Here is a 17,363-nt window from a genome sequence, read left to right as displayed (position 1 = left end):
AGGGAGACCCCCAGACCCGTCCAGGCCCCCCAGAACTATCCGGGCCCGGGTGACCAGCGGGGGTGGGGAGCGTGTTTTCCGCAGAGGGCAGGGTGAACCCAGCCGGGGGGGCTCCGGAGCTGCCCCGCTCCAGGCTCCCCGCGGCTCCGGGCGCAGCGGCCGCGGGAGGCGGTGCCGGGGAGGGGACGGAGGCCGGGCCCGGCCCCTTCTCCCCGCCTCGCCGCCACAAAACGAGAGGCGGGGGCGGCTGGGACCGCACAGCTGCGGGGCAGCGCCGGGCTGCCGGGAGCGGGGATGGGGATGTAGCAGCCCAGCATCGCGGAAAGCGGCGGGGCCCCGGGTTTGGGTGGGGGGGTGCTGGGGATACTGGGGTGAGGGGGGAGGGCCATGGCCAGCGTGCAGGAAGGCGAGAAGCAGCTCTTCGAGAAGTTCTGGCGAGGTACCTTCAAAGCCGTGGCCACCCCGCGACCCGAGAGCATCATCGTGGCCAGCATCACGGCCCGCAAGCCGCTGCCCAGGTAAGAGCTGCCGGGGGAGGGGGGAGTCGGGGACACCCCCCCATCCTGCCTCCGGCTGGGGGCTGCACCACCCAAAGCCTCCTCATCTCCAATCAGTGCCCCATCCTCCCCATCAATAGGGTCTGCAGGGTCTCCCACCCCCAGTCAGGGACCGGAGGAGCTGGGGGTCCCCCCCGTGCCGGGGGCAGGGAGACACTGGCTGGCTGGGTCCCCTCCCAGGTGGGTGCCATGCTCCCGAGGGGAGCAGGCTCAGGAAACTTTGGCTCGGTGGTGCAGAGCCCGGGAGCATCCCGAGGGGAGCAGGGTGGGGGTCTGGAAAGCTCTGGTTGGGCTATAGAGGGGAGGGGACAGTGGTGAGGGTCATCAGCCAGAAGGTGTGCTCACCGCCACCCCAGCCTTGCAGACCCCCAGGGTCTGTGTCCTCCACCCCATCGTGTGGGCAAGGGTCTCCGTGGCTTCCTCACAACCACGCGCTCCCTAATCTGGACCAGTTTTATTTTGTAGACTGTAGCAATATTGGTTAAAGCTATTTTGGAAGGAAAGGAGGCTTTTGCTGCTTCTCCTCTCTCTTTGCGTTGTATCTCTGGCTGCTCTGGGGAACATCCCAAAGTTTTGTGAAGGCAATGGGTCGATAGAGGAGCCTGCAGTGGGCTGGGTGTCGAGGGCTCAACCTGTACTGAAACAGCAGAGAGCTCAGGGGAGCAAGCCATTTCGGCTGCCTCCCGTGCCGATGGAGTCTGTGAGCCGCAGCATCCAGGGGGACGGGGGTCCCGCTGCTCGTGCTATGGGGCAAGGCTTCACTTCTGCCCCCGCAGCCCAGCTGCCTGAGAATTTTTCCAATCTCTCCGATTGCCATCAAGTAGGGTAGGAAATCGCAAAAGGCATGGCTTAGGCTTCCAAAGGAGAGCAAATCTCACTTCCGCGGGCAGCGTTTGCAGGGCTTCAGCCTTTGTCGGGGAGAGGAACCACCAAGGCTTTCTCCTGCCCTGCGTCGGGCCATGGTCAGCACCCGAAGGGGCTATCAGCGGCTGGGTGCTGGCTCTGAGCGAGCCATGCCACTTAAATATCTCACGGTCGGAGATGTAATACAGCAACAAATCAGGGATTTGGGGAAATACAGCAAGCCCCAGTACCAGGAGTGATGTAGAGAGCCTACACGGTGATTTGGATTGCCATGGGCATCCCGGTCGGGCTGGGGACTGCCGCTGGGAGTGTTTGCAGCTCTGTCAAAAAGTTAACGGACACGCGTGCCTCTCCGTTTCACTGGCAACGCCAGCTCCGGCGGGAGGGGAACCGTCTGTGCAGGGGTCGGGAACTCTGGGTACACGGCAAAATGGACCCGCCAGCTCGGCTTGGCCAGGTTTTGCACCTCAAAACTGGCAGATCCTGCGCGATGGGGTCCCCAAGCTGTGGTGTGCTCCGTGCAGCCGGCCGTGATGATCAGACACCTGTGAGATGCCAGATCTCACATCCCCAGGGGCCTTGCAGCGGGTCCCCATCGGGGTGCGCGGCATTGCCCCAGCAGCATGTTCATAGCCCAGCAAGAGCCAGAGCCGGGCTCCTGCTCCCCATCCGCCGGGAGAGTGACCCCAAGGCTTGCGGCAGCTCCTCTTGCAGCCGTCTTTGTGCCTGGCTCTGCTCTGGGTTTGTTTTTTCCTGAAGATTTCACTGCTGCTTGGATCGGCCCCTCTTCCCTGACGATGCTCCCGGCTAGTTTAAGAGCAAATGACTGCTGTGCCAGTGAGCAAAGCGCACCAGAGAGGAGACGGGGAGACCAGTTAGCCAAATGAAAAACGGAGATGACCATCTGGATTTCTGTTTTCTCCCACACTTGACAGCTGCTCCTCTGCAAACGCTGTGGATCCCTGCCCTGGATCCAGCCCCACGCTTCCCGCAGCGGTGGAGGCGATGGGGTGGTTTCTAGGCTGGTGCTCCCCGTCTCCCCATCGGTTTTGCTGGCTGAGCCCGTGCTCTCGTGGGGTGCCAAGGGGCTCAGCTGCGGCATGGGGGTCCTGCCGGGAGCCCCAACAGTGGGAATAGCCCAAATCCATCCCCTTGGCATGGCTAAGGGCTCAATCCTGCATCCTTGTGGGGCAGAAGGTGATTTATTTCCCCTCCCTGCCCTTTTCCAGCTGGCTCTTCCCTGTGCCCCATCCCTGGCCACCACCTTGCTGCTGGTCCTAGAGATAAAGCCTCTTCCATCTAAATTCCCTGGGAGGTTTGGAGTGTTAAAGCTCTGCTAAACCCACAGTTCATCATGAAACAAAAGAATATATTAATCCCTTCCCTCTCCGTCCTGCTGGGACTGGGGGGGTGCTGCTCGCTCCAGCCCCAACGCAGCTCTGCGCCCGGAGCAGGGCTCTGCCAAAGTAAATGGATTATTGACCAGTTTGCAGCGTGAAAGGAAAAACCGAGGTGATAGGAAAAGGGGCTTTTCCGATTAACCTTTCCCCACGCTGGGCCTGCCCGGGCTTCATCACGCTTTTGCAACTGGGAATGAGGGATCTGGCGGTGTGGGGACGCTGGTGAGGGCTGGGGCTGCCCCCGTGCTTGCCTTTGCAGGGGAGTCACTCCAGCACATGCAAAATCCTGGGGTGGTTTGAGAGGCTTGTGTGCTGGGAGGGATGGGGTAAGGGACAGGATCCCCCCACCCTGCCCCAAGCCCCTCTGCTGAGCCAGGGTGCCCTTGCTCCCTTTCCCTGGTCCGTAAGGACGCTGCGATCCCCACGGACGGCTGCTGTGAGGGGCTTCGGCTCTTGTGAACTGAAAATCTCTCTAAACCTCCCGTGCTAAAGATGCCACCAGTCTCAGCGCAGCCCTTGGGGACTCCGTTTCCTCACTCTTAGCAGGGCTTTTGCCTGAGTCTCTTCCCTGGCCACAGTGTAGTGGCTGGGAGCCCCTTCACACTCGATGGCCTGACTTCTCCCAGCACTGCTGCGAGAACAGGGGACAGCCAGGCCAGGAGATGCTCCAGGGTCCCACTGGGACCCGGAGCTGGTGGCAGTCCGAGGGCTTGCGGGATGTTTTTGGGGGTGCTTGGGTTCCCCGCTCCCATATCACCAGCCACAGCAGTGTGGCACAGGCTGCCCCATCCCAGCACCCCCAAATTCAGCCAAAATCCACTTCCGCATGGAAAGCGAGGGCACTGTTGAGGCTGGGGGCTGTGGGTGCCGGTATCAGCTCCTGGGGCAGCTGGTGAAGCACCAGCAGTGTTGGGAGAAAGGAGGCTCCTGCATCCCTCCCTGCCAGATGGTCTAAGTGGGTCACACCAGGGCAGCGCAGGGGATTTGTGCTTTAACCCTTAATCCCCTGGGATGTGCTGTGCGCGGAGGGGGAGGGAAGGCTGTGGTGCTGAAGTGGGATTAAGTGCAGTTTCGCTGCCTGGTTTGCCATCACGGGTGATCTCGGAGACGGGTCTGGGCGCTGCTGCTGCAAACCTGCTGGGACAAGGGTGAGAGGGTGTCCCCCGGCTGCACTGGGACCGGGCAGGAGCAGCTGTGGCACTGCAGTGCCAGGGGGTCAGAGTACCCCCAGCGAGGGCAGAAGGTGGCTGCAGTTCCCCTGTGATGGGACTTCTGGCCCAGCAGAGAATCCCTGATGGGCTGGGGACCAGCTCTCTCCCATCCCGACCTCTGGCTTCCCAGCCACATTTCAGTGGCCCTGAACCCCATTTGTGCCCAGTTGGCTGGCAGCCCCTGGGCATCGGGGTGTGCTGCTGGGGAAGAAGCCCCCACCAGTGGTCTCACCATGCCGACAGCCCCCCGCTCCCATTAATCCTCCCCCTTGTTGGTCGGGCATCTGCTCCGCGGGAAGAGGCGACGGCAGGGCTGGCCACGCCAGCCGCCTGGCTGCCATCTGCTCCCCTCCGCTCCCAACGAGCCCAAGCGCTAATGAGCCCATGGCCCCAGCCCAAGGAGGGGGAGAGGGGCTTGAAAAGAAAAGCAGAGAGGGAGAAGAAAAGCCCCTTCCTCGGAGGGGCTGTCAATAGGGAGGCTTTTGTCTACCCCTGCCCTCCGGCTCCAGCTGGACGGCGGCAGTGAGGAGAGGTAATTAGGCAGCTTGAGGAGCTGCCAAGGCAAAGTGAGGAAGGGGCAGAGTCGGGGATGCCCACAGGACCCCCTCCCTGCTGCTTGCAGAGCCTTCATCCTCCTCCTCCTCCTTCCCCACAGCCCCATCCATTTGCCTCTCTGCCGGATTGGTGCTGGGGACCGTGTCCCCACTGGTGCGTTGGTGGGACGGACCCGCACCAGGCTGGGCGGGATGCAGTGAGCACCGGGTGGTACAGCTGGGCTCAGCACCATGGGTGCCTTAGCCAGGCAACCTGTGCGTTAGCATAGGATGGTGTACCAGCACCCAAGGATTTGGGGAAAGGGACCTTTGGAAGCCCTCAGAGGGGCCCCAAACCCATGCGTGGGGTCTTCTTAGAGACTTTGGGTACCCCTAAATGTGCTGCCTTTCCCCGCTGTGCCCCTGCTGCAGTCACATGGGGTTTTGTCACCTTCACCTAAAAGCGGACGTAGGACTGAGGGTTGTCCTCAGACCAGCGCTGCAGGGACTGGAAACCAGAAGGGTGGTGGGAAACGCTGTAGTTTGGAGGACAGGTGATGTCTGACCTGTAAAAGTTCGAGTGCTCTGCTTAAAGCCCAAACCTGGCCCCGCGGCTCCAATTCCCACGCTTGCCAGTGATAACACGGCACAGCCTGGCCCTCGTTCGGAGCAAAGGCCCACAGCGTCTCGTGGGGAAAGACAGGGTGCGGCTCTCCCTGAATCTGGGGCTTGCTGTTGCCCCCATCTCTGGGGAGGAGGAGGCTCATGGTACCCATGACATGCCAGGGCAAGCCCTGTGTCTGATCTCGTCCTCCTCATCAGATGAGGGATGAAATCAGGTGGAAGGAAGCACAAGGGAGGGTAAGTTGGCTGGCTGGCCAGAGCATCATTTTGTAGAAATATTTGATTTCACCCTTGAACAGAGCTGCCTGCAGACGCTCCCGGGCTGCCGGGAGCCCCCGTGTCTGCAGATGCCGCAGGGGCTCGGCCGCGGACGCCGGGTTTGTGAGCGCAGCCCCGGTGGGGTTCGACACCTCGGGGGGCTGTGCTGGCTGTGGGGTCTCCTCCCTGCCAGGCTCAGCATCATCCCAGCACTCGAGTGAGGCTGTTTCCTGGAGGTATTGAAATGTGGCGCAACAGACCAGGGCAAAATGTGGCAGTTTAGGGTCTTGCAGGGCCAGGGTAGAGCTGGCAGATACCCCCGTGGCAGCCCCGGCTCCGGCCATCCCCTGTCCCCGCTCATCGCCCATCCCCAGAGAAGGAGGAGAGCAGGGCTTTGAAGCCCTGTGTCCCCCTGTGCACTCGTTCGCATCCCTCCCTTGATGTCTAACTAATAAATATTTAGGGCTGCAAGGCCCTAAATAATAAATAGCAGCCATGACTCTGATGCCAGGGATTGCTAAGGAGCTTCTGCCCACCGGCACATGCTACGGTTGCTGCTGTCCCCTCGCTGTCACTGTCCGGTCTCCACCATCCAGGGCAGCCGGTCCCGCTGTGGCTTGTCCCCAGAAAGGTGCCCTGCAAACCCCACTCTTGCTGCCTGTGAGGGTCCCCGTTCTCCTCTGGGATCCCTGGGCACAGAGGATTTTTCCTTCTGGAGGGCTGTGGCTAAAACTGAGCCCTTCTCTCCTCAGCCCCATCCCTATCCCTTCCCACATCTCCCTGTCTGGCAGCTGGACCTTTCTATCCGGACATTTTTCTACAAGATGAACTTATCAAATACAAACCCTGCATCACTGAAATGAAATCATTTCATGCATGACCACCCTTTCCTTTTCTATTCTTTTTTTTTTTTTTTTTCCTCCTTTTCTCCCTGCAGCCACTGAAACATCTTCACCATTGCAAAGCCCAACTCAGACCAGAGAAACCCACCCTGTTTCAGCTGCGGGTGGTGCCAGGGCTTTCCCGCAGCCCCTGATCTGGCGCAAGCTCCCTGGGAGCTCTTTGTTTTTAGGAGAGTGTGGGTCTGCTATGACCCACAGTCCTGCCCTGCCCCGTGGGAGACCCACAGGCAGCTCCCAGCCCCGCTGGTTCCTCCTCTGGTTCCGATCCCCGGCCGTGCCGGGTTGCGCGTCACTGGCCGGGAAACAGGGCTGGGTTTGATGCCCGGATCTGGCATTCCCAGCAAAGAGCAGGGAGAAATGCCAGACCCCAGGAGCCAGTTTGCTTTTGCTTCCTGATTTTATAGGTGCGTGCAAAGATGCAGAGGTTGTGATGCCGGAAATCTGGCCGGAGCGGCACGGCACCGGTAACAGGGCTTTGCCGCGAGGTGGATTTGGCCCATGCCCGGGGGATGCACGGGCTGGACCACCACCTCCTGCAGCGTGGCCGGGCGCGGTACCCGCATCTCGGTGCCACCATCGCCTGGCAAAGGCCACGCGACTCTCTGCTGGATGCCGCAAAACTGGCTTCTCCGTCACCCACTCCAGCCGAAAGCGCTGACAAACACGGGGAGTTTAAAAATAGCAGGTTTTTTCGCACACAGCGGGAGCGCTTTCCCCGCCAGTGCAGCGGGGACTGCAGGAAGGGCTTAAAAAAATACGTAAAAGTGGGAAAAAAAATTATATTAAACTCTGTTGGTGTTTCAGGCTGGCGGAGCTGGGTGTCCCAGCCCATGGCCAAGGCAGGAGGCAGCGGGGCTGGGGCTGACTGCTTCACTGATGACCAGTTTAGCACTTCGTGTTTAATTTATGTCTTGTCATTAATGAAAGAAGAAACAGATGCTGCTGCCCAGCCCAGCCAAGGGCTTTGCGGGGGGAGGCAGAGGTGGGAGTGGGGGCACCGGGGAAAGCATCTCCTTATTTGCCCCTGAGCGAGTGCCTGGGTGGGCAGGGGGGTGGAGGGTGGTGCAGGCAGGGTCCTGCTGCCTGCGGGGATGCTCTGCTCTCTCCTCCTGGCTCCCGCTTCCTCCCTGGGGCAGGGGAGGACGCCATGTGCAGGTGCTGGTAAAGACCTTCGTGCTGGTCAGTCCTGGGGGGCTGAGGTCAGATGCCCACCTCGTGCCGGTGGCTGAAAATGCTCTGAGACCCAAGGCCATGATAAGAAAGTGGGGTTTCTCTGCCATTAACACCAAATTCCAGCAGCACATCATCCCAGTGGAACTCGACAGCACTTTGGCAATGGGCTGGTTGTATTGAATCTCCATGCCCGTGCGTGTTTTGGGGTGCAACTCGGGAAGAGCTGGGTAGGAGGCTGTGATTTTAGCTATGTTACTGTCGGGATGAAGAATTAGCTACTGCCCAGCAAGAGAAATATTTCTGCATTGAGAGAGATTTCACAGTTAAAGACCACCTGCTGAATTAATCTGTGGGTCAGCCGGAGCTGCCGCATAACCAACCACCCGCCAAAGCAGTGCACATATAACACCGACGTATAACAGCACGTCAATATATCACAACTTCTTCTCTGCTGCATCATCATCTGCAGCCAGCGGAGCGGCCCTTCTCTGGCGGAGCGGGCATGGCCGCGGCCATGGCATCCCGAGTGCGGGAGGCAGCTGGGGCTTTGGGCTGATTCCCCCGTTTCAGGCTGGTGGTTTCGACTCTGGGAACCTATTGCCTGTAAAGAATTTGTGCTCCTCAAATCCTCCCTGCTTCCATCAAAGCACAGCCAGATTCGTTACAACGGGGAGAAGCAAGACAAGTGGGTTCAGCACTGCTTCTTCCAAGGGATGGGGTTTTATTTGCCAAAAAACTCCAAGAGCGGCAACGTACAGGGAAAAAAACAACCCCAAAGCGATGCAGCAGCCCAGCGCCCACGTTTCGCCTGCCCTTCCCTGCCGTGTGGGACAGGCTCCGTGGTGATCTGCCTGCCGCAGCTGCCCGCCCTGGCCCTGCCTTTGTCTGCCCGTCAGCTGCGCGTCGGCCGAGTTAATGAAGGACGATGGTGCGGGGCCACCGGAGGAGAGGCAGGTGGATAACGCGTGCCGGGGAGAGGGAGGAGCAGTGGGGTCTGGGTGGGCACCGCCGATGGAGGAGGAACAATGGGAGTTACTGGTTAATCACCGAGATGGGGACATTTCGGAGCCTGACCCATCGGGTGTGCCCCGTGCCTCCTAATCGAGGATGGACATGATCTCCTGGTGACCTCCTCTGGCCTTGTGTCCCCAGACCCTGGCTGCCCCAGGGGGTTCCTGTGAAGGGCAGAGCTCTGCAGGACATGGGATGTGTTGGCTGCATCTCCCCCAGCATCCCGGGGCAGGGGGTCAGTTGCCCATTGTGCCTGGAGAAGTCACTGGACCGGTCCTTGTGCTGTCCCAAACACGTCCCATGTGTGGCTCAGGATGCCCAGTGCAGGCAAAGGATGTCCTTCGGATGTTTTAGAGGGTTTTTTGATCTTTTGGAGAGTGCAGGCTGGCAGACGCAGCTATTTTGTGCTCTAGAAGTGAGGCTCCCCAGAAACGTTTTTTCCACCTTATCCCCATCCTTCCAAGTGGACTTGGATGCTGAAGGGCAGGCACTCAGCACGGGAGCTGCCGCCGTGGGGACGGGTGGGTTAATTTTGCAGAGGAGGCTTGTGGGCCAAAGAGCTGGCTGGCTGCGAATGCCACCAAAGGCACGTTCATCCCTGATTAATGGAAACTGAAAGGCAGGATCCCGAGGACCTGCAGCTCCCCTGCCCCCTCCACCCCGCAGGCTGCCACTGCCAACCCTTGCCCTGCGCTGCTGTCGGGTTTGTCCTGCGCGGAGCAGAGGACAGCAGCTCTCACCCTGCTTTTCTGCGGCGGTGAAGTGGGCAGAGAAGCCCATGGCCACAGCCTGCGCCCTGCCTGCAGATCCAGCACTGGGACGTAGCCACTGCCCTGCTCCCCCCGCTCGCTCTGCCCACCACATCGGTATTGATTTGACCTGAACTCCCTTTTAACGTGCTGTGATTTCTTTCAATTAGGCTTTGAGTGAGGCCTCTGCGGCGTTCGATAAAGCCAGCCCCGGCATGGCGCCTGGACCAGGATGGTCCAGAGGGAGAGGCTTGGGGATGCTCCTGCATCCCCGACAAGAGCATCCCTTCGCATCTTATTTTGTCTATGTCCTGCGAGAATAATTCCGCTGCTTAAAAGTTGCTCCTTGTTCCCTCTGCATTTCCTAGCTCTTTCCACCTCTTGGACTGGTGGCTTTGCCACCCCAGCCCATAGGACAGATCTGCCACATCGTTAGCAATTCACCTTCCTAATTTAGATGAGCATCAGACCTGGTCCCCTCTGCTCTGTGCAGGAGCAGCCCCACCACCAACCGGAGCCAAACCGAACCAGAGCACCCCTCATCCTCCCATCCCCACCTTGCTCTCCCCTCTCTCCTTGGTGGCTGTCACCTCCTCCGGGACGTACTTAGCTGGGTCAGGGCTTGGTGTCACGTTGTTTCCGCCAAACTAATGGGCAGAGTGCTTGTTTTCAGCAATTGTACAGAGCAGAAATCCCTGCACTTCATCTCCAGCTGCAATTACCGACGCCAAGTCGATGCGGTTGATGGTAATAGGATGGTAACACTGTCTGAATTTGTATTTAGTGCTGATTCCAAGGGTCTATAATTTTCATCAGCGCCACACGACTTTTTATAGAACAGAAAAATGTGAGAGCAGTTAATGAGCTGTAATTCTGGAGAGCTTCTGCCTTGATTGGGACTAATTATTTTCTTTATAAAAATAATTAACAATCCACACAACCTACAGAGGGAAAGGCATGTGGCATTAATTAAACCGCGTGGTATTTTCAACGCACCTTTCTCTCCCCTTTCCCCGCAGATCCCGAACAGGCACTTGTGTTGCGCTGCCGAAAGCCAAGGTGGGCACAAGCTCACATCGGGGCGAGGGCTCGGGGAGGGCGAAAAGGACAGGTCCTGAGCGAGGGGGCTGCATCCAGATCCCACCTCCGCATTGTCCTCGCCCTGTGTGTACCAGAAAAATCCTCATTCGGGTAGGAAAGGCTGTTTTGGGTAGAATAAGGCGATGGTTTTCAGGCTCGGGCTGTCCGTGATGGGTGCGGAGGGGATGCTGGGCATGTCTCTGCCATTTCGGCTGAAGAGCAGCCAGTGGGACCCCAGGAGGGGTTGCGGGGGTCTGCACCGGGTGCTGCCACTTGCCGTGGGGCATCAGGATATCCCAGAATTGAGGTGGTCACTTTGCACAGGCCAAGCCCTTGTTCTTCAGTGCTCTGAGATCCTGGGACGAGTCCCAGGTGAGCGTGTCCCAGCACCGATAGCGCGTGGGGCTGTGCACGCTTAGACACACACTTACATAATACATAATTGTTAACAAGACTAATTCCTCTATTCTCCTGGAGGTATTATGAGAACTAATGAATATATTTGCATAATCTTGATTTTGTTTACGAATAATTCTGGATTATACAAATACGAGTAACATCGGGGTTTTGCCACTCTAGATTGCCTTTCAGGTGAGGACGGCAAAGCGTTTTACAAATATTAGTTCAGCCTCACAAATCCCAGCAAGCAATAAAGTTATTATTACCCAATTAAAGGTGGATGTGCGAACAGTGAAACAATTCTCTGCAGCCCCTCCTGGCAGGCTCTGCTACAGGGCTCAGGAGCCCGGGGACCTGCCTGCCTCCTCCAAATCTTCCCTCTAGGGAGCTGCAAGCCATTAAATGTCCTCCCCTTCCTTTTGGGGGATGATTTAAAACAGTGTTCAGGGTTGCAGGGTGGCGTGGAGGGTTGGGGACAAGATCTTGGAGTGGAGAGGGAGGTTTCTTCCTGGCTCTGACCCCCGAACAGCCCTGGGTGCTGCAGCACACAGCACGCCGGTGCCCGCCGTGCGGCAGGGATGGCATGGCCATACCAACCTCTCCCTCCTTGGAGCACAGAGGCAGGAGGAAAGGACCTCTTTCCTCCCAGAAACTCAACTTAAAACCCTCTCACCAGTCCTTCCTGGGCAGCTGGCAAGACCACCGAGGTGTTTCCCACGGGACCAGGGGGTGTTACAGGGAAGGAGGATTGGAGTCAGACCAAACCCTCCCACCCATGAAGCTGCAGTTTGAGAATTTCCCAGCTCAGCTGATGTAGGAGACGTGATACAGGGAGGCAAAGGGGCTCTTCTGGCCATTAAAAGCCCCCAGCAGCGTGTAGAGGGGGGTTAAAGCCCACTTGCCACCTCCTTTCTTGGGCTGGGAATGTCTTAGGCTCATCACTCTGGCAGGAGAAATCTGTTGCTTAATTCCTTTCCTTCAGAGCTAATTGCTGCCCACGCGTCCCCGTGTGGGGACATCTGCTCCTCGCAGCGTCACTGAGCTGTCCCAGCCCCGCGTGGCCCTGGGCATCACGGCAGGATGGATGTTTGGGAGATGAGTCCCAAATGAGGGGATATCCAGGGACCCTCATCCCACTACACCCCGGTGATGTCCCCGGACACCCTGGTTGGGGACACCCATTCAGGTGCACCCATGGGTCTGTCCTGGGGGGGCTCGAGCATTTTTTTTAACGTCGGAGTGGTTTCAAGCTGAGCCCTTGGGATTGCTGTTCATTAGCTGCAGGCAGGCATGCGTGCCTGTGTCCCAGCACATGGGGTGGCTTATTAATGGGGTGCAGAGACCTGAGTGTCCCTGTCCGCAGCCTGGATGGATGGCGCAGTCATCTTCTCCCTGCTTTCCCCATCAACCAGAGTCGTTCTCGGGGCAGCTCCGCTGGCAGGAGCCGGCTGCGTGAACAGGTTGGCTTTCAGGAGTTATTTGCGTGTTGGGATTGCCAATGTGTTTTTTTCCTCTTCTTCCAGTGGCAATTCGAAAAAAGCAAATGAAGGGAGAGGGGGAGAAAAGCTTTATCTGAGCAGCAAAGGGAGCACTGGTGCTCCAAGTGGATCTTCTCCATCCCTTTTCTCCTTGCTGCCTCCAACATGCCTTATTACTAATTCATTTTTAAAGTGATCTCTCGGCGCTCCCAGGAGCTCCTGGTAACCGTGTGCTTACAATCCCCTAGTTGATTAAAAATTAACGAGCTATGTTATTGGCAAAGACACTATTTCGCTGCTGTTCGCCATGCGGGATTTTGGACAAAGGAGGGAATTGGTGCCTCGCGGGGAACGCCCGTGATGACCGACCGCCGTGGACGCGGCATCCCGTGGCCCGGCCCTGCCATCGCTCGCAGCGTGCGGGGTTGCTTCCTGATGAACGAGCGAGCCCAGGCCTGACGGGAGGATAGCGCTTTCCAAAGATCCTGGATTAACTGGTGTGAGGGGCTGCAATTTTCTATGCGAGCATGGCCCCATCCGCAGCAGCCAGCACCAAAGCAGGCACTGCTGCAGGGGCTTGGTGCTCCTCAGCTTCCAGCTCCCAGTGCTGTGTTGGGAAGTGCCCGGCCAGAGCTGCTGGGCTCCCTCCCAGCCCGCGGTCCTGCCCTTCACCCATCACCAGTCCTGAGGGTCACTCAGGAGCCTGGAGTCCCCCAGAACGTGGCTGAGGGGTGTGCAGGATTGCTGTGCCGCGGTGCGCCTCAGGGTAACGGTACTTTCAGCTTTGTTTGCAGGCACCAGGGAGAAGCCGAGCCTCCTCCTTTTCTATTCCCTGATTGCGGAGAAAACTGGGAACCCGCAGAGTGTTTGTCTAAGGAGGAGGATTTGAGGATAGGAAAGGCAGAGGATTGTCCCTGAGAGCCAGCCTGGCCCAGCAGCGTGCAGGTGCTGCCGGGCACAAAGCACTGCAGGGACCTCTGAGCCGGCAGCGTGGGAGGCACAAGATGCTGCAGAAACGGCTCGAGATGGGGCAGCAGGCCAGGTTTCCTTTAGAAACGATACGACTGTGTGCCATACGCCTCGGGTTTATCTCTGCTGTCGCTGGCGAGCGGTCAGCGCAGCCATCCGGGATTGCTGGCAGTGAGGGAAGGTGACGCCGAGCCCTGCAAGGCAGCCGGATGCTCAGGCGGGATGAGGGGTGGGAAGCGTCCCTAGGGAGAGGGAGACCCAGCCATGGGGAGCAGGGAGAGGCCGTGCTTGCCCTGATACCTGGCCCTACCTAAGACGGTCGGCGAGAGCATCACTTTCCCCCGTGGAATTTTACGCTCTGCCAGAGCCGTCCGTCCCGTGCTGCGCAGCGGGAGCCACCGCCAGCTGGTACCCGGGACGGAGCCCTCCCCGTGGGCTGCGACCGCACAGCATCCCCCAAAGCATCTGGCACTGACTCTGCGCCGCTACCGGGGCCTCTTCCAGCAGGGAAGCCCCTCTGTTCCGACTCAGCCATGCATAGCAAATCAACTGCTGGAAAATAAAGAGCCAAGATGCTTTTTTTGGCCCGGGATGTGGTAAGAGCAGTTGTTAAACGTTTCTTGAGTTCAAGAAGCAAAAGGTGCCGCTGCCGCACTCAGGCTTGCAGCAGGACGCAGGGTTCCCGGGAGAAGGAGGGGGAGGTGAGTCACGGCTGGCAAAAATTGGATGAAAAATGTATATTACAGAATTGTATTTCTCTTCTGTGTTTAAACTGCCTCAAGAAAACCACGCGCTTTGCTGCAGCTGGTGCCTCTGCTGATGCACAGGAAAAATAGCGGGGAGAAGATTAAAATTGAACTGGCTTGGAGTCTGTGTAATCAGGGAAAATATCGTGGTGATTTGCTATTATAATTTTCAATAATAAACTGCAGGGCTCCTGCTGCACTAATAATAGCGGTTTGAATGCGGCGGGGAAAGAACCTGCCGTGGGGTGTTCGTGTGTGTGTGTTTGTGGGAAGCGCTTACAATTTTCCCCATCTCCTGATTTTGAAGAGGTATTTTTACTGCGTAATTCAAAGAGCTTTACGTAAACACATCTGCTGGAGCTTTGGCTTGGAAATGTCTTTACAACCTTCTTTTCTGCCCCCTCCCTCTCCCGGGACAAAGGAACCGTTCAACTATTTTCTTTTCTAATCAGATGGGCAAAGCCAGGGAGCAAGAGAGAAAATAAAAGGGTGGTTTTGCCAGCACCAAAAGGCTTCTTGCCCCAAAGTGGTGGATTTTAGAAACCCAGTGAGCAGCTCAGCCCACCCCTGCTAGGGCCAAGAGCCCAGGGTGGAGGCAGATCAGAGGTGGCTGTGGCAGCGAGCTGCAGGAGAGCGGGGACCCCAGCCCGCCGCCTGTCCTGTCCCACACCACCACAACCTCCAGGTGAGGAAAGAAGAGGAGAGATGAGATACTCAATCATGTGCCCATGCTACCTTTTTTTCTTTTGGGGCTGCTGTTGGCTGGAGCCGCTCCTGCCTTTTCACCGGGGGCTGTAGAGATGATGGGAACACGGAGTCAGCCAGGGCTGAAAAGGGCAAGGTAGTAAAGCTTCCGTATTGGCTTTCCAAATACTCAGTCCTGAGCTTGGAAATGCTGTCGGTGTGGTCTGCCAAGAGCAGTCAGTGCTCGGGGTCTTCCACACACGCACGCATGTGGCCAGTTGCCCTGCAGCACCACGCTTCCACTCCGGCTCTGCCTCCAGCACCCACCCCAGCTGCATGCGCAAAGTGAAATGAATGATGAAAATAAAAGGCTTGCTTTAGCAGGATCCAGCCCCAGTGTGCTTACGCTGCTGCTTGCAAAGCAGCTGGGAAGGGCAGAGGGGCTGCGGCCCGGCCATGGAGGGCAGGGACGGCTGGAGCCCGTCCTGTGGAGGCGAGGGACGATGCTGCTGCGGGCGGGGAGATGGCCTGGTGACGAGATCCAGCACTGAAAGGTCACTAGGAAGACAATTTTCCTGCTTTGCTCTCCGGTTGAGATGAGGAGCTGAGTTACCGCGGGGGAACAGGATGATTGATGAAAGCTTTGTGGCAGGAGACCGCTGCGGGGCCGGGGCAGAGGAGCTCGGCTGGGACGTGGGAGCCTGCGGGCAGGGGAGGGCAGCTGCCCAGCCCCGGCAGCGCTGAGACGCCAGCACGTAAGGATTTCAAGTGAACGCCAAACCTGCGCCGACTGCATGTCACCGTGGGGCCGAGGGGGACGGGTGTCGATGGGCTCAGCTCCCAGGGAAGCGTGCGTCACTGAGTGCCATGTTTCGTGGCCTGATGAGATGGCACTTGGCCACGGCACCGAGCGCGGCGGCCCGGGATGGAGGAACGGGGATGGTTTGTGAGTTAGCTCTGCTCCCTGAGGCAGGGAACAACCTGTGCCTTTGCCCCAACCCCTGTGAAGGGTGCCAGGATCTGTACATAGCCAGGAAGGGCAGTGCAAGCCTGAATATGTCCCCATGGCTGGCCTGGCTCAAGGCCGCAGGGCTCACCCGTGGCTCTGGAGGCCACAGCATGTCTCTAACCACTTCCTTGAGGGGTCTTTGCTGAGCCCAGCACATCTCCCAGGTCTTGCAAACACCCTGCAGACCCTCCCTGGTTGATGTCCAGTCCCAAACGGAGCCGTTGCAGAGTGCAGCGGCTGCAGCACGGTTAACTGGCCTCCGTGGTGCCACCGCAAATTTGGGGTGACAAGCCCAGTCCCCCAGGGGAGGAAGGCAGGATGGGGTGGCATCAGGTGATGGAGTGGCATTAGGCGATGGGGCTCTGCAGGGCACTGCCGGCAGCAGGGAGCCCAGTAGGATTCAGAAACGCGAGGTGCCTTTGGGAAAGGCTGGTTCAGGCAGTTTGCAAAAATAAACGGGGACTCCCCTACCTCGCAGCCGGGCTGCTGTCGCATGCCCCATTCTCCTCCAAACGGCCGCAGTGCTTTACAGTGGTTTCACCTCACTTGAAATTAGGAATCGTTGGGTTCTTCCCCACCAGTGACCTTTTCTGCATCATTTCTGTTAGAGTAGCCATACATCATTTCCCTCTGCTGTCAACACATTCTGTTAGGGACGGAAAACACGGGAGAGCCCGAATCTGACACCAAAATGTGGAGATGGGCTGGCTGGGTTTAGAAAAGTGGTGAAAGGCTTGGGCTAGTGGGAGAGCCGAGAGCCCTGGGTGCCTGCTGCTTCCCTTCTAGCCACTGAATAGCTGGAAAAAACTACTATGAGCCCCAAAAAAACCCTCCTGGACTGGAGATTGCTGCGAAGGGACCACGGCAGGAGGTTGCACAGGGCATGTTTTGCTCTGAGCTGGCTGCAGGCAGCCTGGCAGGTGCCCTGCTGCACGAGGTTTGATGGATAGGCTGGATTTCTGCTTGGGAGAAAGAAATAAAAAAACAATGAGTGCAAGCAATTGAATTGTCTAATGGAAACAGAGAAACTTGGAGGGCAGGCAGGACAGGGGTACAGCTGGCTCCTCCTAGCCCAGCCGCCCGTGGCCAGGACCCCGTCCTTAGGGACAAACACGCAACCCATACATTGGGCTGCGGTCCTCTCTCCCACGGTGGAGCAGCATTACCCACCCCCAGAGCAAACCCTGGGCATCCTTCCTGCTTCCTCTTCCTCCTGCCTGCTCCGGCACATGTCTCCGCGGGCAGCACGTCCCCTGCATCGCACCAAGCACCCTCGCTGCCTTCCCGGGGCCGGCTCCAGCAAAGCACCCGCAGAGGCTTTCTCCTTTCTGCTGCAGGCAGGGGACCAGCCAGGCAAGGTGTGATAATTCTCTCCTTTGACGCCACGGTAATCGTTCACACCAAACTGCAAGCACTTTTGTATCAGTCATGAAAAACATGAAAGATGACAAAAAAAATTATGTCTTTATATATATATTCAATCAGTGTCTGCGGAGCCCAGCACAAGGGGATTACCAGCCAGTTTGGAGCGTTAGTGACTCTCAGCATCCATCAGACGAGAACATTTGGTTGAACTGAAGCCAGCCTTTGATGGGATTGGAGAATAATTATTTCCATCAATAATTACTTCCAAGCCCAGAAGAAATCGTTCCTAGTGTGTTGCAGGACAGGAGTCCTTGGCTGCCTCAAGGCCAATGGGTTTTAACCCCAGGATCT

General features: G+C 58.0%; 1 protein-coding gene across 1 annotated transcript in view; it reads left to right on the top strand.

The window, feature by feature from the left end:
* The first annotated feature begins 387 nt into the window (after window positions 1-387).
* Window positions 388-17,363, top strand: part of SRRM4 (serine/arginine repetitive matrix 4) — a 39,962-nt gene continuing 22,986 nt past the window's right edge. The window contains exon 1 of the mRNA XM_086761861.1: window positions 388-518. Coding sequence (XP_086617987.1) covers window positions 388-518 — 131 coding nt within the window. The remainder of the gene's footprint in view (window positions 519-17,363) is intronic.

This window comes from Chlamydotis macqueenii, chromosome 17 (assembly GCF_036417535.1).
Source record: "Chlamydotis macqueenii isolate bChlMac1 chromosome 17, bChlMac1.mat, whole genome shotgun sequence".
NCBI lineage: Eukaryota > Metazoa > Chordata > Aves > Otidiformes > Otididae > Chlamydotis > Chlamydotis macqueenii.
This window is presented reverse-complemented; position numbering and strand designations above follow the sequence as displayed.